At 38.9% G+C, this 25,857-nt stretch overlaps 1 protein-coding gene across 2 annotated transcripts; it reads right to left on the bottom strand.

The window, feature by feature from the left end:
* Positions 1-1,151: 1,151 nt before the first annotated feature.
* On the bottom strand, positions 1,152-24,452 carry hgfa (hepatocyte growth factor a). 2 transcript variants are annotated; one of them, XM_020599459.1, is made up of 18 exons: positions 24,242-24,452; positions 19,707-19,869; positions 19,429-19,541; positions 18,634-18,748; positions 14,590-14,732; positions 14,282-14,402; positions 14,001-14,119; positions 11,829-12,000; positions 11,483-11,616; positions 9,333-9,426; positions 8,115-8,254; positions 6,776-6,808; positions 6,530-6,638; positions 6,346-6,420; positions 4,161-4,298; positions 3,941-4,047; positions 3,708-3,841; positions 1,152-3,435 (listed from the first exon to the last, which is right to left on the bottom strand). In XM_020599459.1, the coding sequence occupies exons 1-18, from the start codon at positions 24,303-24,305 to the stop codon at positions 3,259-3,261; spliced, it is 2,151 nt and encodes a 716-aa protein (XP_020455115.1). In that variant the 5' UTR covers positions 24,306-24,452; the 3' UTR covers positions 1,152-3,258. The 2 variants fall into 2 exon arrangements, with proteins under 2 accessions (XP_020455115.1, XP_020455114.1); XM_020599458.1 differs by having other exon boundaries at positions 11,483-11,634.
* Positions 24,453-25,857: the final 1,405 nt, after the last annotated feature.

The raw sequence follows: 25,857 nt of genomic DNA on the forward strand, positions 1-25,857 counted from the left end.
TTATTTCCAGGGATGGCCAGTGGGAAAATCTATAAAAACATAGCTTCAAAAAGCCTAAACATGACCTGCTATCTCCTCTGCTCAGCATCAGTTTTTATGACTGCAACAGGGCTGAGGGATTTAGTTCTTTCATATCCCTTTACTACAGTAAAGAAACTGTAAGACTTTGAGTTTCTTAGTAATTGGTCACAGGGGGAAAGGTTGGGATCAGAAGGCAAGCAGCCTGGTCAGCAGCACGGAAGTGTCCTACTGGCAGAATGACTTGTGGGAATTGAGCACCATAAAGCCACCATGTGCTTGACAGCACGCTGTGCACACGACATCAACAGATTGAGGATTCATGGCATCTGATCAAGATGTATTGGCACAAGTGGTGTTTGGGTGCGTCCTTGTTCATTCTGGTAATTTGACAATGAGGAAATACAGTTCAAAAGCCTGTGCAAGTAGCAAAAGGGCTGTACTTGATCTCCTCATTAAAGCAGGGGTGTGTTTTGCACGTAACATGCAATTATCTAATCAGTGTGTGACCTCATATCCCATTTAAGAGAAGTGAGTTTGAATGTTTAGTGGATTGCTAGGATACTGGCAGACTTGCCAGGTTGGAGGTCAGTAAGATTTTCCAAGTCTGACCACTGACATTTGTTGTAGGTCTGCCCCTGTCTCCATTGTTTCCTGTCCGCCTCTTGAATATTAAGATTACATTTGCAGCATTAAGCACATCTTATTTTATACTGAACAACCAAAAAGTTTCAGAGTTACTGGAATATTTATCCAGGTTCAGCTGTATATTACCTAAGTCTGGGAAGTGTTTCCTGTGGTATTTATTATTTATCGCATTCAGTGGTTGTATGGATGATACCTGTTGCTTTAAGAATATTAAGAATATTTATCATTCACCACAATTTGCAGCTCTGAGTGATATAAGGCGTAAACTGCTGAAAAGTGAGTGAACGCTACTGAGTATATGTTATTAGAATCTTTCTTACAATGTATTACAGAGAGGAAAACATGAAGAAAAGTACAGAATGCAGTTAATTTTAATGTCGAGTTCTTTATTAAAATAGGGTTAATACAAAGGCTACAAAAATCAGAAAAGGTCATATATAAAAAATAAACGATTCACTGACACAAAATAGCAGCTGTTATAGAAATGTTTACATTAAACAAATATAAACAGAATGTTCATGAAGTGAAAAATACTTAAGTATGATATTTACAAAAATTAGAAATTGTATCTTACAAAATGTACGAGGGTATTTACATAAACGTAAATTAAATAAGCATTACAATGCCATATGACTATGGTTGACAAGAAAACTGGACAATTTACAAGTACATCATCCATCACATCTGGCATTTGAAGCTTCATTAATGAAGCTACCTTCCTTTACATTGCTGCTCTATATATGTACTTTAACCTTGCTTGTACCTGCACAATGTACTGTAAAGCAGAATGAAGACTACAATGATACGTGCATACAGATCAGTTCTTTGAAACAAGTATTATGAATGAGCCAAATGACTCATTCACTGGAGTGAGCATATATTCCATTCAGGGCATTTAGGGATGTAATTTTGCCAAATCTGTGGTAAACATGCATATGTTTCTTGTAATAGAAACATATAATTTTTTCCAGTCTAACAAACAGCTCCATAATTTAATTCTGGGCAGAACATTACTTGCTAACTTTTTGAACCACAAAAAAAAACCCATGCTGTCTGTGGCATGTTATTTTATGTATGTGTTGCTTTAACCGGGGAATCAAACCCCCCATTATTCTGGGATCTTTAATTACTCTTAGAATAAAGAAACAAACACCTAGTCTTCTTCTTCTCCTACTTTCGGCTGTTCCCGTTAGGGGTCGCCACAGCGAATCATCAGTTCCCACCGAACTGACGATGTGCATGTTTAAACTTGACATGTTTTACACCAGATGCCCTTCCGGATCCACACTGACAATACGCATGGAAAGAAACAAACACCTAGTATCACACCCAATATCTGGAGTCATCTGCAATGTCTTCTGCTAATTAAAAAATAAATATACCTAAATACCACCTACAAGTTACCAGTCTTTTTAAATATTAAACATAATCTGAATCATGAAGAAGCCAATCTGACATTACTATATGAACCAAAATATTCCAGATCTATAAGACCTATAAACTCTTACAACACAGCAGAAACACACTCAATAAATCTGCAGTTATGTACATAAGTAAAAAAGTATGTCCTATTGACCACACACAGCCCACCAGGGGCCACAGTTCCCTCCAAACTGGAGTCCAAACAGCCATGTTATATTTGGCATGGCTCTTTTCTCTCTCATGCTACAAATATTAGCATAAGATTTGGAGCAGTACGCTCAGTCCTATTTAGACCCTCTCACAGGGGAACTAACAGTTACAGCTAACTGGGGAAAGGGGAGTCCAGCTACTGCACACAATTAGCACTGCATTGTTTGCCAAAGCCGGCCATGATTGGCTCCGCCCCCATGACCCCGTTCAGGGACTAAGCGGTAGAAAATGAATGAATGAATGAATGTTTGCCAAAGCTACTGCAAAGGTGTAGTTTATATCTTAAGTACTGGAATATCTGAAGCCAAATTTTAACCTTTGATGGACTTACAGGTGTTTTCTCCTTTGTGATATTACCATATTCTTTATTGGATATGTTTAGTTGCTGTGATAGCTGTAGGGTATCCTAAAGCTTATGACCAGATTAATACATTTGATCATTAAGGGTCACTGTTTCTGTCCATCCACATCATTTGTGTTGGAGGTTAAAAAAGGCTTGAAGTCCAGTTCAACACATAAAAAAGTGGTAACTACAAGGACACTGGGTCCCATCCATATTCAAGTATATTCCAGGAGATAATACTGAGTCACAAGTGTCATTCTCAATGTCTTTGTTTGCATGGCTTCAGAAATTCTGAACATGAGAAAAACAATTAGTGTGCTGTTCATGTGCCCAAGACTGGTTGTAAAACCGGTATTAAAGCGAACAACCTGGATGTCTTGATCTGCAATGTGGAAGAGATTCCATTTGGTATATCCATTCTCCAATTGCTAGTCTCTGTAAAATGACAGATTCAGCCACAAAATCCCAAAATGACCACTTTTCACAAGATGATTTTCCTCACTTTTCCACTGTGGTCCATCCTGGGGAGGTCTTGGAATTTTCTGGCTAAAATTTGCCCCTCCTCTCATAGGCTTGCGACACTCCTTTATTGAGCGGATTTTTCACGCCACAGTATTTTAGTTCCGTTCCAAAGTGGGGTAAAGTTTGAACACTTTGTATATCCACTCTGAGTAGAAAGCAACATTAACAAAAAGCGCAGGCTGCGATGAGGCGCATTTTGTCCTTTGTATACTCACACCAATAATGACTTTGCGCTCGTGTTCCTGGCAGACCAATGGACCACCATTGTCCTTCTGCAAGAATAGGGTAGAGAACAACATATCAGCAACATTAACAATGATTATACTGCATTGTATATGTTCAAACTAAACCAAACCCCAAATGTCTAAAACACTGATACAGTACTTAAAAGTCAGTTCATCTAGTTACAGAGAACAATTCCCACTTAATTCTCAAAAGTGCAAGTTTAAATTTCATTTGTAACTTTTGAAATAGCTCTTGTTGAAGCATCTGCTGGCACTGCAAATAAAATTTAAAAAAACAAAAACAAAAGGATGCTCCTTACATCACATACACCTTCTCCTCTCTTGCCACCAGCACATATTCTGCTATCTCCAGTATCTCCTTTAATTTGTGAGCACATGTCATTGTTGACCATAGGCATAGTTACAGTGTTTAGTGCCTCATCATATCCCGTATCTGAACAGAGAAGAATACACAAAACAGTCAGTGTTAAACATCAATAATAATGGTTTAATATGGAATGTGGCATGGTATATTGGTGAAAGAAGGCAGTACTTTTGGTTTCCCCCCAGCCATACATGGTGCAGTTGGTGCCTTCAGTGATTCGACACTCTTTTACTGGAAGATGAATAGTAGAAGCACCCTCAGACACAGGAGCAGGACTAGAACAAACACAATAACAGGCAAGCAATTATAGTCAGTTATAAAGCAGTATTGCCTTAATACTGGGGGAAATTAACATTTGTGTGAATGTTGCCTGTTGGTGTGGACTTACTGTGCTAGCTTCAGCATAACCAGGTTGGATCCTTCTGGGCCACAGATCAGGCGAGAGATGTGCAGTCTCAGGTGATGTGAGGACTCATTGAGGTGGCGCAGACCAACCTGCACACTATAATCCCTGAGATCTGGAACACTGATGCCCACAAGGACTAGTGTCACATAGAAACCTACAGTATTTGTGACTTGCAAAGCCAGTCCTAAAGAATGACTTAACTGGCTATTAAACTAATCTCACAAAAAAAAAGCGAGAAAAAGGCAAACTGGCTAACACCACTGCACACACTGCATCTTCAAATAGCAGTTGACAGCTGCTGATCTACACTAAACTGTATGTACTACTTATAGAACTGAACATTCATTTCTACAATCAAAGAAAGTTTTCATTAAAGCCACTGGTGCAAATGACAAACTACATGGAGAGTACAGTGGCAAGTATGTGAACCTTTTGGAATTTCATGGTTTTCTGTATTATTTTGTCATAAATTGTGATCTGATCTTCATCTAAGTCAAGAGCACTGACAAATTATAATGTGCCTACAAAAACAAAAAAAAATTCTGATCTTTCATGTCTTTATTGAAGACACTCATTCAACATTCAAAATGGTAGTAGAAAAAGTAAGTGAACCCTTGGAATTAATAACTGGTTGACCCTCCTTGGCAGCAATAACCTCAACCAGGTGCTTCCTGTAGCTGTAGATCAGACCTGCACATCATTCAGGAGGAATTTTAGCCCATTCTTCCTGGCAGAACTGCTTTAGCTCCGTCATATTCTTTGGACGTCTCCCATGTATGGCTCTCTTCAAGTCATTCCATAGCATCTTTATTGGGTTTAGGTCTGGGCTCTGACTTGGCCACTCCAAAAGGTAGATTTTGTTTTTCTGAAGCCATTCTGTTGTGGACTTGCTCCAGTGTTTTGGGTCATTGTCCTGTTGCATCACCCAACTTCTACAGAGTTTCTGCTGATGTACAGACATTCTCACATTATCCTGAAGAATTTTTTGATACACTTGGGAATTCATCTTCCCCTCAATGATTGCAAGCTGGCCAGGCCCTGATGCAGCAAAGCAGGCCCAAATCATGTGAATCATGATTTCCTCCACCATACTTTATGGTTGGGATGTTTTCATCATGATATGCAGTGCCCTTTTTACGCCAGATATAGTGCTGTGTGTTCTTTCCAAATAGTTCAATCTTAGTTTCATCAGTTACGTACTGTAGACTCATGAACATAGATGTTATCCAGTTCCAATGATGCCTTCACATCTTTGGCTGTCACTCAAGGTTGTTTCTTTACCTCAGTGATGAATCTTCGTTGTGCTCTTGGGGTCATTTTGACTGGACGCCCACTTCTTGGTGAAGTAGCCACTGTCCCAAAGTGTCTCCATTTGTAGATTGATTGTCTAACTGTAGACTGGTGAATTTATAAAGTCTTTGAAACCACTTTATAACCCTTTCCAGCTTTATGTAAATCAACAACTCTTGATCATAGATCTTCTGAAAGCTTTTTTTGGTGAGGCATGGCTCACATAAGGATATTCTTGTTGTGTGGAGTAAACTCAAAAAGTTTGAGTGGTTTTATCAGTCAAAGTAGCTCTAGTCCACACCTCCAAACCCATTTTCTTAACAATACTCCAGGTATGCTAACACCTGACTCCAATTAGCTTTTTTGAAGTCATTAACTCAAGGGTTCGCATACCTTTTCCACTAGCACTATGAGGTTTTTATGGTTGTTCTCAATAAAACATGAAAGATCAGATTTTTTTTTGTGTGTTGTTATATTAGGCACATTATATTTGTCAGTACTCTTGACATAGATGAAGATCAGATCACAATTTATGACAAATTAAGGCAGAAAACCATGACATTCCAAAGAGTTCACATAATTTTTCTTGCCACTGTGTATGAGTGGTTTTGCCACAGACAGTTAAATAGATCTCCACTCCAAACAATTTAGCTCCAAGTCTTAGGCCTGTCTAGAAGTTGTCAGTAAACAGGATACAGCCCAAATCTTTAAACAATATTAAATAGAAGCAGCAAATGAAGCTTACTTGAGATATACTGTATGTAAAAGAAGTATAAATGGAAGGGTTAAGGCAAAAAGAATTTGATGACAGACAGAGAATAAAAGGGATATGTTTCAGAAGAGGAACTACCAAAAAAGTCAGCAGGTGGAGCATTACCAGGAGGTGAAGCACTGTTGGTCTGTCAAAACCCAGTCCTCCCTGATCAGTGAACCACCACACAAATGAATCTTCCTAAGACAATTTAAGAAGACTTTGTGAAGATTTTCACTACTACAGTAAGTATAAAGGTATAAATATGGATAAAAGACATTTTATAAAGCACAGATGTAAAATGACTTACTCTCTTTGGATGCTTACGACCCAGCTGCCATCTGTACCTCGCACCTGATGTCCTCCAACTATTCTGGTGTTTATATGCACAAAGCATGATATCTTGGGTCTGGTTAGAGCTAAACAATGACACATTTTTGATGATGTATGTTAGATGGATGTACTTTTTACATTTCAAAAAGATATACAGTACTAAAGCTAAGACAAGGAAGAAGACTAGATTAGTAAAAGCCAGTTAAGCAAAAATGATACTCACTGTTTGGTTGAGGAGCTACTGTAGCTGATCCACCTGATAGACGTAAAGAAAAGTACAACTGTGAGAAGAGACCTCACAGCAGCAGAAGTAAATCAAACCACGGACACACAGAGCATGAAACCTCATCGAAAAAGACACAGTCCTATACTTTATAAAGGCTTATCTCAGAATTTGGTTCATTGTTGGAGTCTAGAGCAGTTGGCAATCACAGCAAATAAATTTACTCAAGACCTCAAAAACTTCATAGGATACATGTTTTTAATTATGGAAATTATTGGATAGCCGTTTAAAAGAGGTTCTTCAATGCATCCAGATTGAAACCAGCCAAATAAAATGATGGGTCCAGTTGCTTGAGTGTGTGTTTTCACAAATAAAAGAGTGGCAGCAAAGATCTGCATCTGGTTGCTGTTTAAGCATCATGAATTCTCTGCCAATTGGACAAAACCACAGCATGCTAACAGATTACATAAGCCACCAGACAAGATGTATAAAAAACAACTTGTGCTGCACATCCCTGGCTGAATTCTACACAAAGCAAATAGAACTAAACATGGTGACACTTAAGTCAGCCACCTATCCCCACTGCTCATGGACTTACAATACTTGCATGTTGGAGACAAGCAGTTTTAATTTCTGAGGACACTCCAACAGCTCCCAGGACAGGTACATCATGTACATACAAACGAATGTTCAAAAGCAAGTATATCATAGCAAAGTAATGAAAAGCTGCTTTCAAATGTCTGGACAGTTTTTGTAATGTTCTGAAGCCAACAATCCACACCTGCAGCTGGGTTTGGTGCCTGCAGGGGTAAAATTGCCCACAACTCCAAAGAGTCTGCAAATACTTTTCTCCACATTCCCCACATTTTTAACTTTTCATTCCTTGGTATTTATGTAGACATACTTTTCATCTTTGTTGAGGTCCCGTGCTCTGAGAAGTGTGACCAAAACAATAACACTGATATAAAGACACCTGCTCTATGTTTTAGCATTGAACCCTCACAGCAGATTAAGCAGTGCCAGGAAATGTGGCAACCTGTTTGTTGCTTATAAAGGCAACATTTTATATTCTGTAGCCCGTTAACTTTAACAACATATTTACTGTACAGATTTGACAGTGATATGGATTTTCTTATTTAACTCTCAGCAAGAAAGAAAACATTGTTAAACCTTTAAGGTTTGCTAAATCGATCATTAAAATGGTTCTATGCAACATGTGCATCCTTAACAGTCTTTCTACAATGGTGAACTAAGGATCTGCAAATATTTATAACTGACATGAGACAGATGTACTACTGTTACAGTGATGGACATTAGAGGAGAGAATTAAGCCACTCACATTGCTTCAGTTTGCAGTAATCCCAGGCCAAGCGGTTATTTGGATTGGTATAACACCAGGGGCCATGCTTGTCCCGGTCTGGGTTCCGGCAGTAGTTCTTCTCCAGCCCTACATGGGATACTGTAGAGTGAGAATCCCCGCTGTAAAGCACACAAATACAGATTCTCATATTCCATTTGTTATTTTACACAGTGTTCAGAACTAACACTGGGCCATGTTCATAAAGATTCATACACGCGCTCACACTCTAAAAGCAAATGAACCTGTACTGCACATACACACCAAGAACGTCTGATTCTGGATTTCCTATAGTGCAGTGAATTCTATGCATTTGCTGCAAGGCCCAAAGAAGGAAACAGAGTTTTGTGAAAAGCGCTCATGGGAGTATGAAAGTATGCACGCTAAGCATTCTACATGGCTCAGACCAACAGGAGCCACATCCTCTGCGGAATGATTTGTTTGTGCTACCAATTTGTAGGAATGAATATAATCGTGTGTCTTTCCTCAGGATTCCACTTGGCTCTATAAGAATTAAATGTAGTGTTCTTAGATATCCAAAATATCCCTGAAAAGCAGTTAGGAGGTAGGAGTTTGGACACACACACACAAAAGTAATGCTAAGCTATAGGCAACAATTTGTCAGGTAGTGAAGATAATTCCACTTCCCAGGAGAATGTTAAACAAGCTGTAGCTCTCAGCAGTTTTTCCTGGGATGACCCTTGACCTTGAGCAGGTCAGACTAGCTGACTGCAGCCTACACAAGGGAGCCGATTGGCTTTGATCTACTTTTCTCAGAAAGAACTTCCTGGGGTCAAGGGTCAACTCTGGAACATGTCCATCTGTCTGTGCCATTTTGGCTCTTAAAATTCCTGTAAATTAAGTAATTCCAACAGCCAGACTTCAGCACGAACAACCCTATAGTGGGCAACCTCTCTGTCAGGGTGGGTCACTTGGAGAGCACCCGAGGGTTTCCTCTCATCAGTTAGATGAATAATAATTGGGCTTGGTATTGACCCCTGAGGAACCCCCAATTTCCTCTTGCTGTTTGTTTTCACTGCTTAGCTTCTTCATATGAAAGGGATTTTCACAAGGCAGTGGGAGCTAAGTTGTCAACAAACACTAATCAACCGAGGTGAAAGAATATCAGTCTCTCAGAAACATTTTCAGTTAGCAGGAGTAGCAGTCCAAATGTGTATGAGCAATAAATGACTTTGTTACCTGTTTATGTGATGTGACCAGTCTGCACAGGGAATCCCCGATCGAGTTATGGATAAAGTGCCCCGGTATGTCTCTCCGTTGTCTTCATAACACTCTGAGAAAGAACAGAATAAAGTTATTTTAGACCTCATTAAATATTCCCATGTGTGCATAGGACTACTGAGCCCAGCAGTTTCTCAAACACCTACTAAATGCAGTCAGTAACTACTCCAATGAATACATATATGATTTGGGTTGTGGCTGTCTTTCTCGCTGAGGCAAACATAACATAACCATTTCAGAATTTTGGTTCCTCTTTGTGGTTTGGATCAATTTAATGTCAAGGGCCTCTGTGTAACTGAGGGTTCTCAAATGTAAAAGAAAATGTCTGCTCTTAAGCAGAATCAGAAGAGGGGGTATAGTAGCTAACTGCTTGGCTGTTTTTGACATGTGTGGTCTCCTGAAATGTAAAGCAGAGAAACATGGGAAATGACAGTGAAGACTATTGCCAAAGACTGGTGTTTTTGTTCCTTTGTGAAACAGAATTCACTGGGCAGCACACTGCCAAATGGCTCACTGCTACAGACAGGCCCAATATAATTCCATTTTGCACAAACATAACAGACCTTTATAGTTCTGTATCTCAATCACATTATTAAAGAATTAACTTACAATTTTCAAGATATTTGCCATTCTCTTGAAGTTTGTCACCTAGAAAATGATTTGTTTTGACGTTTTAGAAAATAAACTCATTTCTTTCCAAGAGTGAGATGAGTTAAATCCCAAATTCACATCTGTGTGGTAAATATGTTGAGTAGCTAGTGACAGCAGCCATTTAGATTAGCTTAGCTCAAAGAAACTGCTAACTTGGCTCTGTCCAAAGGTAACAAAACCCATCTACTGTCAAGCTCACTAGCTCACATATTATTTCTTGTTTGGTTAATCCAACCCCAAAAACTAAAATATGTTGTGGTTTTGTGGACTATTTCTTAGCCAGGGAAAGCAACTTCCTGTTGCTGCTGCTGTTCCACACCTTGTCAACTTGCAGCTACAGCATGCAATTTCCTATAAAACAACTACTTGTCATTTTTTAATCACTGTATGTGGTAATTAGTATGTGTCAGTGGTGGAAGAAGTACTCACATCCTTTACTTAAGTAAAAGTAGCAATAGAATAGTGTAAAAATACTCCATTACAAGTAAAAGCCCTGCATTCAAGATGTTGCTTAAGTAAAAGTACAAAAGTATTAGCATTAAAACATAATTAAAGTACTAAAGGTAAAAGTATATCATATTATTGGATTATAATTTCTGATGCATTTCTGTGTGTAGATCACAATTAATGTTGCAGCTGGTAAAGGGGGAGTTAGTTTTAACTAGCTTATATGCATTTAATTTGAATTACTGCTGGGTAGCTTGTGAATTTCCCACCATAGATCAGTGAGGTCTTATAATATACAGTATTTTTTGTATTAATCTGGTTCTAAAAAGTAACTATTATCAAATAAATGTAGTGGAGTAAAAAGTACAATATTTTCTTCTAAAATGTAGTGAAGTCAAAGTATGAAGTAACTGAAAATGAAAATACTTAAGCAAAGTACAGATATCTCAAATTTGTCATGAAAACAGAAGAAATGCGCAGTGATTTTCCCTATTTCATGCCTTTTTGTGTCAGATATTTTTCTGTTTCAAAAACATTTGGAATAGGGTCTTCTTCTTCTTCTGTAAGATATCTTTATTTATTGGCTGGCAGTGACAGTTCTGACACCAACTCTAACAGAAGTAAATCGACCTCATAAACAGAGAACAGCTGTGTACTGAAATGTCTTCGGTTCACATCTTTTAAATGAAGTATTTATGAGTTGTTTATATGCCTAATGATGATTTGCATTTGAGTAAATATACTTAGTCACTTTCCACCACTGTGTGCGGCCCTTAGATACATATTTGACACACATTTTTACACACAATCCAATATCAATTTGCTTATACCTAGTACATGCTTGAATGGAGTAGGAAGAAGTCAGACTTATCCAGTCCTACCCCATGACAACCCCAACAGATATTTTTCAACTGTACATAAATGAAACATTTGACCCATTTCAAGAAAGTGAATAATTTCCCAAACATGTCTGACTGTTCCTTTAAAGTACAAATTGTTCAGTAATTTACCTATTTTTTGTGTGGCATCAGCATCACACCTGGGGATGTGGGTGCATTTGGCTATCCTTTGATTGGGGTCTGTGGTGAAGCACCATGGATAATCTATACCATCAGGGTTGCGGCAATAATTCTCTCGGAGGTCTCTGTAACATACACACAAACTACAATTTAAATGATGGTGCTTGCAGACTGTATGTTGTACAAAAAAACTTTTTGATTTTAAGTTTCATTTTCAGCACCTTTCTTTCTGGCATGTCCACAGTCAAACACACAAAATGAACAACAATCACCTCCTTGCCACAGCAGAAAGAAAGGAATCCAAGCTGCTCGGAGCCAAAAAACAAGGACTACTCACTTGCATTTGAAGTTTTGAGAAAGAAATGAATGTTTATGGGGGAACTGAGAGTCCCATCGCTGGCACGTCACACCCTCTGGAGTGATATTGATGGTGCCTCGGTAATCTGTGCCTTTTCCCTGGACACAGGATGTTGTTACATTGACATCTGTGTCCTCGCTGGAGTCTGACTCTAGTAATGGGAGAGAAAAAAAAAACAACATAAACATAGTAATTGTGAGTGTAGGCATGAGAAAGAAAGCAAAGGAAACAGAGTGAATGAGAGGGTGACATGCAAAAACGGAAGGCAGGAAGGACAGAGGGAGAGAAGGAGGGAGATATTAATCCCCAGAAGAATGTGTCATGTTTAACCTAGAGACAGATGATCAAAAACAGTAGCATTCCCCCTGCTCTCACTTGTGATAGGAAACTTTCTATTTATCCAAAACACTGGTGGCCCCACATTCTTGCACGTAATGACATCCACAACAATATACAGTTATTTAACATTTTGATGATACAGAATTTCACAGGATGTTGTAAGAAAAGACCTGAAGCCTGATCACATTGATCATACAGTATGTGAGTACATCTTTGCCTCAGAATTAAACATGAAAATTCTGTTTCTGGTGAATTTGTGTATTGCAGCCCAAACAATAATAAATATCACATCCAATTATTCCAAACATCTTCAGATGGAATTCGTGATTTCAGCAGAACAGGAATATCAGTACATGGGGAGCAACTTCTCCTCTCCAGAGTTATTTTTCTCTGTTTCTTTAGCCTTTGACAAATGAGATGGGAGAAAACAGGGGGAGAAAGGGAATATTTTGAGGCAGAAACAAGAAGACGGGTGGAGAAGAAAGATTCTTTGGCTTGATGCAATGCATGCCAGTGTCTCTGTGCACCGCATAGTACAGGTCAGTGGTTTTTATCTTTTTGAGGCCAGGCATTGAGGGATACACACATCTGGACAAATGTAGATCGTCTGCCCTGGCTATAAATCATAACATGTACTGTAAAGTACGTGTGCGTATGTATCTGATTGAGACAGAGAGAAGCTCTGCATGTCTGTGGGAATATTTCAATGTGGTTCTTCAAAGGTGTAACCTCTTTTTGACATCTATTCCTTTTCTTTTCCTCTGTCTTTTACATTATGTATGAAGGCAAAAGTTATCTAAACAACAACTCTTTCAGACTGTAGCAAATGTGATATGACTTGATTGAAGTTACCACATTCAAAAAAGTTTACATATACTGTAGCACCTTATCAAATACATTAACTGTGAAACTAGTGAATAGTTTCATTGTTGATTAATCTATAGTTTTTGTTTTTTCAATTAATCAAGTTTCCAGAGTTCCAAAATGTCCAAAATAGTGAAAATTGGGAATCTCAGTTTCCAAGAGCACATGGTAAAGTTCTTGTATTTCAAGAACTATAAGTGAAGCATCTGCAGTTGTCTTGGTTTTTATACATTATTTCAGATTTTTTTTCTTTAATTTGTCTCTTCTCTACTGTATACGGGACATGATTTTAACAACAATGTTTACCCCACTAAAACAACCATCAGACCTTCCAGTGACTATGTAAGGCATCTCAGTATAGTGGCCTCTATTGGAATTCTCCACTTTATAGCCCCTTGTTGTTTGTAAGTGGTCTCAACACTTCTCTTTCTGTGAAGTCAGGCCCTCCTCTTTACAAACAACCTATTTACTCTTCCTTTTTGAGGTAGAAGGATTTGAAGCCAGGCCTGAATGAAACACCCAGCCGGGTAAACAAAAGCCTTATGAGACTCTGCAGGGGAGAGGAGTTTTGCTACTCAGCTGACCATAAGTACCCCCAAAGTCCTGAATATAGCAACCCCCCCCCACACATCCTTGTACTATGGTACCAAACAACTGCTAAACCAAGAAAAAGCTCCTCGGTTCTGTGTCCACTCTTGACATAGGCCAAGAGTGTCAGCTCCTAACTGTGAAATACACTTATTTTTCACACAGTTAGGTTGGTTAAGGTTATAAGGTTGAAAGGATGTTATAAGGTTGAAAGGATACTAGATGCTGAGCAAAACGGTCAACAAAGTCATACATGAATCGAGTAAAACAATTATTTGGTCTTCAGTTGATTTCTTGAGGATTTGTCCACAAAACCCAAACCCAAAATTTTGTGTTTAAATGCAGATCGTAAGCCCTTACCACACACAGTGATGTTGCAATACTCCCATGGAGTTTTGGGATCCATGGTATAGCACCAGGGACGGAGACGATTATCTGGGTTACGACAGTAGTTGTCCTTTAAATCTTTGTCCCGATACCTGAGAGAGGAAACAGCAAAAGCACAAGAAGGAAAGACAAAGCAAGGAGTGAGGCCTATCTCTCTTAAGTGTAGGTGTAATTTATTTACGCATCTGTCATAGGTCTGTGCAGAAGCTGTCTGTAAGGAAGGTTGGTATGTGATTATCAACCCTGTGGCTTACTTTTTGGGCTGGAAGTAGTGTTTGTGAGGCCTTATTGAGTCCCATCTCTGACACTCCTTGCCGCTCTCTGTATGGTCCATTTTACCTCGGTAAGCCTCCCCATTACATGTTATACAGACTTCTGTCAACAACAACAACAGAAAAAAAGAATTGTATCAAATCTTTATTTTCTCTAGTAATGAGTACAAAGAAAACAAAGACTTTTCAAAGAAAGAAATTATATCAACACTGATTAATTCTCTCTGTTTGTGCTTTATAATGTGACTCTGAATTATTTATATCTCATCATCCAGTGCAGATGGTCTTACCCTCTGCACACTGTGGTATGCCACACTCCTCAGTTCGTACATTGGGGTCTGTGGTGTAGCACCACGGACCACCGGGGTCGTTGTTGGGATTCCGACAAAAGTTCTCCCTCAGGTCTTGTGTTGGGTACCTATCAGGATAAAACCTACAAGGGCGCAGACAGGCATTAAAGTGCTGACTGATACTGTAAGCTGTGCAAATAAATTTTAGGGAATACTTGCACACTTGGCTGCTCCAGTACTGTAGACAGTACTACACCTGCCTGCTGATGTTCTCAGTAACAAACCAAATAAATTCAAAAGGTATTTACATTAAGATGTAAACCTCACTCTGAGAAATGGTTACACTTCATGCAAAGTAAGTCATCAATACATTTCTCCTCTCTAGGCTTGCACTTTTTCATAACTGCCTTACTGATTCCCATCACATCTCAGCTCCTTCAAGTGTACAGCAGCCAGATTCTGTCACAGCACAGTAATCACTGACAGCACAGAGCAATGCCATGAACCACTTAGAGCAGCCCGAGCAAGTCCTTTGGTTGCAGCCTTTGAACACATTAAACCTAATCCCTCTGTGTCAGCTGCTACCTTGTGTCACTGTGAACAAGCAAGTGTAACACTGTAAGAAACAGAACCTTGCAAGTCCAAACATAAGGAATGTAATGATGGGGAGCAGCATGCGATCCCCATACTAAATGGACAGTGTGTGAAATTTGTCTCCTGTCAGGGCAGGATGATGAAAATATGGCAAGTCAGCACTCCCGATCCATATTGACCAAATTCCTCCCCCCACCCAGGGAGACAGAAAGGGAATACAGGGAGATATTTCTTTGGACATAAAGAAAGGGTGAAAAGAAAAAAGTGAAGTGACTGAGTTAAGTACTTAATAAAGAAAAAGTGGGAATAATAGAGTAACACTGGCAGGAGCCAAGTGTTTTAATGTTATGATGTAAAAAGAAAAAAACATGCTAGAAAGGAAGAAGGAAAAGGAAAAATAACCAAAACCCACCCTCCCTTCAACAGCTTGTCTGAATACTCTACCCCAGGCAATGACTCTTTTCTTGGGGGAGTCTGCTCAGCTCTCCCCTCTGTGCCCTGGGGCTTATGCAAGGCTTCTACATTAATGTACAACATCATTCAACCCAGAAGCAGAAGAAATCTCAGTCATCTATCTTACCCAAAAAAGAAAGAGAGCGCAAAGGAGAAACAAGGGGAAGACCTTCAAACTATATAGTAAAACCAACCAAGTGTCAAAATACAAAAGGTTTGAGTCTAACAGCAAGCTTTTACTTGAGTTTCAACTCCTCCCCTCTGGACGGTGCTACAGGTCACTGCATGCCAAAACAACCAGGGACAAGGACAGTTTCTTCCCCCGGGCCGTCACTCTGATAAAAAGTTAACCCATGACTGTGTAACAGAATGACAACCATCAGTGCAATACCTTGTAAATATACTTTTACTACATCTAAACTCTGTGTGTGTGTATACATATACAAGGTGGGTGAAAAAAAGTAACTAGGCATTAAAAATTGGCTATAATGCCTACATTTCACCCACCCTATATGTATTTACAAGTACTTTATTTTTATTTTTATTTTCCTAATGCACATTGCTTTTTCTTTTTTGCACATTCTTCTTCTTTTTGTTATGTCAGTCTTATCTTGTTTACTTGTCTACTCATTACTTTACAGAAGAACATTGTACATACACATCAAGAGCCACTGTACCAAGGTCAAATTCCTCGTGTGTCCAACACACCTGGCCAATAAAGCTGATTCTGATTCTCATTCTGATTGAATCCCCTCCAAAGTAGCACTCTGCCAAGCCTCAAAACTCGCATCTGTTGTGTGTACTCAATATATTTATATCAGATTACAGCATCCTTAATTTATAAATGGAATTACAATACCTCACTTTACAAAATAGGCTGCATCTGGTGAGAGTCTGTAAAAGGCCGCAGCATGGGAGCAAGTTAGCCATAATGATGTTGTGCTAGCAGATGTTAGCCAGTTATTCATCTCCTTGCCAAAGTCTGTTCCCATCGGAGTGCAGACAGACACTATGCACACATGCTTCACTCTCTGGACCGGCTAAACATCTTGGCTAGATTTGGGATATCACAATGGATGAAATCTAGACCTAGAGTAACAGCAAAATGTCTCGCAACATGCACCTGGTGGTTGCGGAACAAACACGGTCGAATAAAGTAAAGAAGCGAGCGGGGACTACATGAACCTGAAGACATAAATACAGATTTTTGGAAGTGGTGTACAACATCTGAAAAATGCTGAGATGTCCTAAAAGGAATGGTTTGAAATCTTGGCAAATAGTTTGCTAGTTCGCTTTCATTCTGAGATTTAGTTGAAAAGTTCAACAGCACTTCATTTTTGCCTGTAAACGGTGAGGCCAATTTAAGTACAGTTGGATGAGCCACGCTAGCTTTTTCCTCTAAACTAAGCTAACTGCCTGTTGGTGGAAGCTTCACATTTACCATAGAGACATGAGAGTGGTATCAATTTTCTCATCTACCTGTTGGCATGAGAACAAATAAACAAATTATCTTCTTAACTTTTCCTTTAAACAAAACAATAACTCCAAGCCGCTGGGGTGTGTTTCTCTAGCTCAATGTGCTCACTGACGTCAATTGGTAGGAAAATAAAAGAATGTCCCAAGTTGACTGCAATGTTACCTATTTTTTTATCAGTATGAACAGTAATTAACTATTCCATTTCTTCCTCCACACTTGGCTTGGCATCAGTCCGGACTTCTTTCAAACATTAAATAAAGACAAAAGGTAGAACAGTCTTTCCTGGAAAGGAACCCCTGAGAAATCACCCCTGTCCTAAGGTGGTCAGTCAAGCATGAAAATAATAGTTACCTGAAACTCTAATGGTGTGTGGTTCATTATGGTGGTAATTCTCACACAGCGGGACGGTCCCATGTTAGGTAACCACAAAGAAGCATTAAGTCTCCCTTAAAGTAAAGCTCCCTTCGACCATTTGAAAGGTAAAGGTTGCTGACAAGCTAAGGCTATGTTGTTGGAAGTTACAGTATATGTACCATCTAGGATGGGGACTGGAACCTAGTGCCAAATAAATAAGTGACAAAGCAATCTGAAGAACTGCTTCCTGACAGGGAACGAAGGACTTGGAAGACAAGGGGGAAGAGGAGAAGAACCAACACATCAGTGCAGTTTAATTGTGGGTGATCACTGAACTTGTATTTTCCTTCAGTATGCCTGTGGTTTTTTTTTTAGCTCAGCTGGACAACATACAGAATATGACTCATTCATTCATTCATTCATTTTCTACCACCGCGGTGGTTGCGGAGCCAATTCCAGCCAGCAATTGGGCGAAGGCGGGGTGCACCCTGGACAGGTCGCCAATCCATCGCAGGGCTCAGAACATGACTGCAGTCTATAAATCTTTGCACTTTCTCTCTTTCATTCTACTTCCCCCTCTGTCTCTTTTTTACTCTGCACTTCTTCATACTCTTAATACTCTTTCTCTCAACCCTGTCCCTGCTGAAGTTAAAATGCTTTCTAAGTAATGAGCATCTTTGCAAAGTCACTGATCTTGCCTCTCTTGTAACCATGATTATAACTTTTTTCAGATACACCCGATTGCCTATGCTGCAGCAAAAAAATAAAAAGCAGCCTCATTGGGGGGAACCCTGCATGTGTTGAAAGAAAGCTGACTTAGCTCTGGATAAACGTTCAACCAGCTAAGAGCCTCCACCTTCCCTTAACCCCTGAGGTGCAGGGGAATAATCTGACCATCAATAAATCAGCTGCTGAGGCCTGTTCAATATCAGACACAGTGAAATAGAGAAGGATCATCCAGGAAGGTAGATGTAGGCTTTGAAGGCTACTGGTTCAAATCTATGGGAATGTGGCCAGAGGAAGTGAGAGATTAACACCTTCTCCTCTCTGAAAACACCCTCGAGGTGACAAGTGAAGTTTTGTAACTATTTTTAATCTCACAAATAGCCACTATTTCCACAGACAACTCTTTGTTGACCTTCTTACTAAAAAACAAGAGGACTTACGTGTGCTCATTGATGATATTATCTGACCAAGCTTGGCAAGGGATGTTTGACTTCGTCCAAGCCCTCCTCCCTCTGTAGTTGTCCTTGGTGCCGACAATACACTCCCTTATGTAATCTAAGTAAGGGCAAAGGCATAAAAAGCATCTGAAAACATCCATCCATGTTTTTACTTGGTACAAACTGTTCCTGTGTACTCTCTGTGTGCCAATCTATACAGCATTTGAGCAATTAAAAGTTTATTTGTGCTCGCTGCCTTGACCACCTGTAACATGTTTTGCCATGTATGGTCAGTAACATTTTTACAGCATATGGTTTACTGTGTCCCGGCTTGTGTGTTATTCCCATAACTGACAACTTCTTGAAGTTCATTAAATATCACCGGTGGGGGGATAGAGATGTGCGTGTGTGGGGGTTGGGGGTGAGATCACAGGGGTTGGAGTTTCCGTAAATTTTGCAATAACTTCTAAAGTGTTATACTCCACAGCCTGCATTAGAGAAAACTGTTGTGCGCCAACTGTATACAATAATTTCTTTTCGTTTACATCTCACTTAAGACTTGCTGCTTGTTGTGCGTGCAACTCTGTCCACCAGAGTGATTAGACAGCAGTGGGGTGAAGGGGGTAAATTACTTCCACTGTGTCATCAAAAAAAAATAAATAAAAAATTTCAAGAGGCCACAGCTAGAAACACAACCTGAAATCATCAACAAGCAATTTGCCTGTGTAAATGCCTCTCTGCATCTGAACGGTCTCATTAAAACACTAAGAGACTGTCTGTGAAAATGACAACATTTACCTTTTTTTTCATACAAAGTAAAGTTGACGTTGGCCTGTTTCTGCACACTGTGGGTTAAACGGTCAAAGGGAAGCAAGTGGCATTTCCTGTTGTGCCTCTGAAAGTTGAAAGCCCTGTAGAAACACACAGGAAGTAGTTCAGAGATCAACAAATGATTAACAACAAAAATATGTAAATAGTGCATCTACACTGGGGGAGAGGAGGAATGAGGGGAACATTTCCATGAATAAACTGAGTCCTGGGCTTCCAGAGAAACAGAGAAAGAAACTGTAAGTCACCTGCAGTTGAAGTTTTTCTTTATCTTCTTGCACTTTCGGGCACAGTGCTCCTGTGATCGGCTGTTTCGTACCACAACAGGCTGAGGACAGTTTGTGCAAACCAGCAAGTGGTTCTCAGTCTTCTCATACCTCTGTAATGACTGATGGGTCCTTCTACAGCAACCTGCAGGGACATTTAAGAACATTTATTGTAAAGACGTCATTTTGGCATCAAAATTGCAACAATTTTCCTAGATTTTTCTGAAAGCTCAGAGTTATCTGACAAACAAACACATTTAATTGAATGAATATTGTGCTTTACAGACAATGTACACTATTTCCAACCCTTCACAGTCTTAACTGTGGCATGATTAGTCTTGCTTCACTTCACTCTCGTCTCTCATTCCTTGTCTGTATCTACACTGTCATTTATCAATTAAAGACAAAAAACATCTAAGAAATTTTGTGGAATTAACAAAGCTTCAAACATTGCTCATATACTGGAAGACATAGCCAAACATTTCAGTCCTGCTGTCAAAGTACTGGAGATGGAGAAAAACTTGTCAAAGAATGGAAAATACAGCTGCAAGAACAATTAATGGCACTGTTGGCAATTTCCTGGGTTTCTGCATATATTGGTCATGAAATATGATCTGATCTTCACCAAATTCACATGTATCAATAAACACAATATTTCTAAGCCAATAAAACACAAACAGTCTTGAACTTTCATATCTTTATTGAAACACCCATTAAACATACAAAATGATGGTAGAAAAAGTAATGACAACATTGTTTTAATAACTGGTTGAACCACCTTTGGGAGCAGGGACTTCAAGCAAGCACTTCCTGTAGCCGTGGATTAGACCTGCACAACATTCAGGAGAAATTTTGGACCATTCATATTCTTAGGATGTCTGGTGTGAACAACTCACACTGTTTGAGCATCTTTAAAAATGAAGGTAGTTCTAAACCACGCCTCCATTCTTGCTCATTCTCATTTCATTGACTGGACTCCAGGTTTGCTAACACCTGACTCCAGTTGATGTTTAGTGACATCAGGGGCCTGGTGTTTCCATTACTTTTTCCACCATCACTTTGTATGTTCAATGGGTTTGTCATGACTGTTTGTGTTTTATCAGCTTAGAAAGATTGTGCTTGTTGATATATGTGATGTTGGTGAAGATCAGATTATATTTCATGACCAATATATGCAGAAACCAAGGAAATTGCCAACAGTGCCATTAATTGTTCTTGCAGCTGTATTTTCCATTCTTTGACAAGTTTTTCTCCATCTCCAGTACTTTGACAGCAGGACTGAAATGTTTGGCTACGTCTTCCAGTATATGAGCAATGTTTGAAGCTTTGTTAATTCCACAAAATGTCTTAGATGCTTTTGTCTTTAATTGATAAATGACAGTGACCAATTTCATGACCAATTTATGCAGAAAACCAGGAAATTGCTAACAGCACCATTACTTTCTTTGTGACTGTATTTCCTGGAGTTTCTGCTGGTGATTTGATGGTTAGAATAATAAGAAACATGAGTGCTGGTTTCAGGGTCTTGGGATACAGGAGGCGGAAGAAAGGTGAAACTACTTCACTGTCCTATCAGCGGTCAGTGAAGGCATCCTTCAAATACAGTTTGCATCAGTCCTCATGTTTCTTGGCATGTTGCATTTACCCTGCACAATCATGCTTGTGCAACACACTGAACCCTTCAAATTTCCACTGCTCTGCAGCTCTGGGGCAAACTTTTCTTTAGATCCTGCTTCAGCTGTGTTAGACAAATTGAGGTAGCAGACTAGTTTATGTGTCAGAAAAGCCAATATGAAGTGTGTCCAGCATCAAAGCCCAGCTCAAAATTCTTCTGAGTGCTCTCCTGTTTCAAACCAGAGTAGCTGCCTCAGTGCAGCACCCACTCTGTGCTGAACTGTGAGGAGAACAAAATGATGTACATCTAACGGGCTGATGTGCTCCAGTTGGAGATTTGATGCTCATGAAAGTATATTTTACTGTGTCCAGAACGAGCCACAAATCAGTCTTTTCAACAGTTTTACTACTTCATGGTATTGGTTATGCTGCGGTTTTATGTTATTGTCAGTAAACTGAATGGATATCTATCTGTGATTCCTACAGAAACACATCATACATTCATGACTCCTTAACAGCCATGAAAGAACCCCAGCTATTTAAACACAGTCAAATCTAATTTCTTCCTTTTCATTTTTAACAAGAGGGGTGACATTTATTTATTTTTTTAATCAAACAAAAGAAGATGCAGTCAGAATCCCTGTTTCTTAAGAAAGTTTTAAAATCACTCATCATTTCTACTAAATAAAAAGTTTGAGTGTGGAAAAATGGAAAGCTGTCAAAGATGCAAAAGGACATTACATTTCATTCTTGCTTAATTTACAGGCTTTTGTCAGTTCTTTATAGTAAGAACATCAAAAGAGAATTCTAGCATTACAAAGGCATAGCATAATGTACATTAGACCCAAGTAGGTTCAAAAGCAGGACATAACCATATTTAAGGTCTTTATCCTTCACACTAATCATTAATTTTATATTGTGAAAAACCTTAGAGCCCATACTCAAGAAGAATAAAGCTCTACCGTAAACACAGTTTCAAAAGGATTCAGAAATTATGCATTATGTGTTTAGTTATAGTAGTTTTCAGTTTATAACTGGAGGTTATCGCAGTATAAATGACAAGAAAATCGCATGCTACTTAGTTACAGCAACATCCTCGTGTGCCAAGATTGGACACAAAACACTGTGTGTGTACTTAGGATATAGTAAAGTGTGGAGCATTAGGAGGGTCCTCGTGGTTGCAAATGGTTTTTGGGGAGGATGTGTTATTAATGTTTGGGCTCCGCTGGACCACATCTGGCACTCATCACAGTGCTGCTCCAGCCCTGATGTCTGGCCAGGCTGCTCAATTAGATTTCACTTAGTCTCTTCCTCTCCCTGCAGTCAGACCGCTGCTATCTCCAAATCCCAAACGTTTTTATAGAATTTGGAATTTATAATAAAAAGGTGCTCAGTGGGTGAGTATGAAAGAGATGCGATTTAAAGAGAACAAGCAGTAATAGCTTAGAGGTGCAAGCTGGAGTAACTAGTTAGCATGAAAGGTGACCAGCTGACACTCTGCCTTTACCCAGAAACTTCGACTCTGGTACACTTCAGCAAACATCTTAAGTGTCAGCTGGGAAAATATTTTTGTCATAGTTTTCAGATAAACTGTCAAAAAAGCAATATTAAAGATGATAACATTTATTAAATTTTAGGCAATGTGGAGGAAAAGATGCATAATATGAACAATAGGAAAGTAGCAGGTAAGGCGCACACTTCTTACAGCTGCACCGCCTGTGGAACTCACTTAGTAGCCAGATGTTACCCCCCACCCCCCAAAGTCAACCCATTTCCTGCACCACACACATCTTTTCTATCTCTTTACCGACTGGAACGCGCGAATACCACAGCCAGGCGCACGCTTTACTTTCCGCAACTGCAAGAAAATCAGAGGTCAGGGTCGGCACCCCTGGATTTGGCAGCTATGGGTTCAATGCTTAAGTGACATGTTACTGGGGCGGACGTAACACGAGAAATCCTCTATAGCCATCGGATCTAGTAGCTCGATAATACATAATAAATAAATAAATAAATAGTAGTGTGTGCGCCCCGAGCTGTGCTGCAATTAAGGAGACGTGCACAGCATCCTCCTTTAGCTGGCGTTAGTCCAACACATGCAGGAGTGTCTGCCAGTGAATTGATCATGACCTGTAGAAAAGTGTGAGTGACAAAGCGGTAATGTCAGATCAGCTTCACACCAGACACGGGTTTGGACCTTTAAAGAGCTGCAGTGACACGATGCGCATCTTTACCCTGGAGAGGAAAAACATTCCGAATAGTAAATATTATTGCAGAAAACACTTGAAATGCATTAATGCTACTGGTCTTTAGGCAATGTAGCTGTTTACTCGCTGTTATAGCCCCAAAGGTGAACTCAACTCAAGTCAACTCCAGCTCGAGGCATTAACGGTTATTTAATGGGAGGAATGGTTTTCTGCTTGCTAATATTCAAATTTTAACAAGTACAAAAGAGTTATTAAATATTTGACTCTCCCTTCAAAAACAGCCGTGAGCGGTTTCTCTCTACAAACCTCAATTAATGCATCAAAAAGTGAGCCGAATCAACAGTGCAAGACGGGACTTGCGATCAGTTTCATTCTGTGCCACTGTAATTAAAAAACTGGTTATGTATACATGGAGGTATATGGTACTTTTATTGTAGACCGCTTTAAACCAGATCCCGAGTGAAAAAATAAAATTCAAAAATATTAAACAAGAGCTCTTCTTTTTTGTTACATGTTCTGCTTTTTTACTCTTCAGTGCAATTTTCTCCACTTTCTCTTATGTCTCTCACTTTACTGCATAGTCAATATGCAGAAAACAAGGAATCAAATGAGATTTTAATATGAGACTAATCACAGCAGACAATGCTCATGCAGATATTCATCATCCCCCTATAAGCTCAGCACTCCATGTCTTACCTGGGTCCAGTATAGTGACCACAACCCACACCAAAGCTTGATAAATCCATACAGTTGTCCTCATGGTTAGGAACTTGGGAGCAAGTTAGAATCCGGATTAACTGAGCGAAAGACTCGGTAGTTGAATGTAGTCCACGGCGGCTGAGGACCAGCTGAAGTCTTGCTTTCCTCACCCAGATGACAGTTCTTTTTTCACCCAAGAAACCACACGTCCTCGGTTCAACCCCCTTTAACTTGAGTTTGTACTCCTCTCTATTAGCGACTGCTCACTGCTGTCAAGCCGTGTAAAATAAATAACACCACTTCCAGCTGGTATTTTCAAAATAAAATCCGATATGGCTCACATGCATAATGTTTTGTAGCATTCAATTATAAAATTCTAGTGTCTTGTTCAATTAGTTCACAAAAGAAAACCAACATTTAACAAATTTAGCTGATTCTACTCGCAAATAAAGTTTGATATATCTTATTTTTCTATCATAAACCTACAACTATCATCCAAGAATAGTGTGTATTACTATTAGAGTATTATTAAATAATCCACATCTACAACAGTTGTCTTTATTAAAAACTAAAGTCTCCATCTGTTTTAGGAAATTAATATACCTTTAAAGAACTGAAACAATATATTTGTGATTGAATTTTAAAGATTAATTTTTTTCTTTGGCATATCAGCTGTACACTGGGGTTTTGAGAAGTTAACTGTATTAAACTAACATGAAAATTAGTTTAACTCAAAATTCTCCCAGTAATAAAAAAACATTGCTTCTGAGTTTTATAGCAATTATGGAACAATTTTTTAATAAAGCATCCCTTATGAATGGTTCATAAAATGTAAATACAATAAATCAAAGGTGGATGAAGTACTCAAATCCTTTATTTCAGTAAAAGTAGTAATACCGTAGTGTAAATATACTCTGTTACAAGTAAAAGTCCTGCATTCAAAAAGTTACTTTAGTTAAAGTACAAAAGTATTAGCACCAAAACATAATTAAAGTACTAAAAACAAAAGTACTCAATATGCAGAATGGTGCATTCCACATTCTGTATATCATATTATTTTATTAGAATTACTGTTGTCTTATTGTGTACATCATCAAGGTAAAGGGAGAGCTAGTTTGAATTGTCTTATAGCCATTTAATTTGAATTACTGCTGGGTAGCTTGTGAATTTTCCACCATAGATCAGTGAGATCTTATAATTATAATTATATTTTTGTATTAATCTGGCTCTGAAAAGTAACTAGTAACTAAAGTTAGAAAATAAATGTAGTAGAGCAAAAAGTCCAACATTTACTTCTAAAATGTAGTGAAGTCAAAGTATGAAGTAACTGAAAATGAAAATACTTAAGTAAAGTACAGATATCTCACAATTGTACTTTTAAGGATAATCAGGATACTTAAATACAGTACTTGAGAAAATGTACTTAGTTACTTTCCACCATTGCAATAAATCATTACATAATGCATTAGAGATTAGCAGAAAATTAATTTTAGGTTGCAAGGCTCTGAAAAATTTCTGGTTGGAGTTTGTCCTCTTGTGTCTTTTAAGATTCTAAGTTCATCACATAGACCATGCCAATAGACTGTTTGACCTCTGACCCTCTGGTAATGGGC

This window comes from Monopterus albus, unplaced genomic scaffold, assembly GCF_001952655.1.
Source record: "Monopterus albus unplaced genomic scaffold, M_albus_1.0 scaffold41.1, whole genome shotgun sequence".
NCBI classification, from domain to species: domain Eukaryota; kingdom Metazoa; phylum Chordata; class Actinopteri; order Synbranchiformes; family Synbranchidae; genus Monopterus; species Monopterus albus.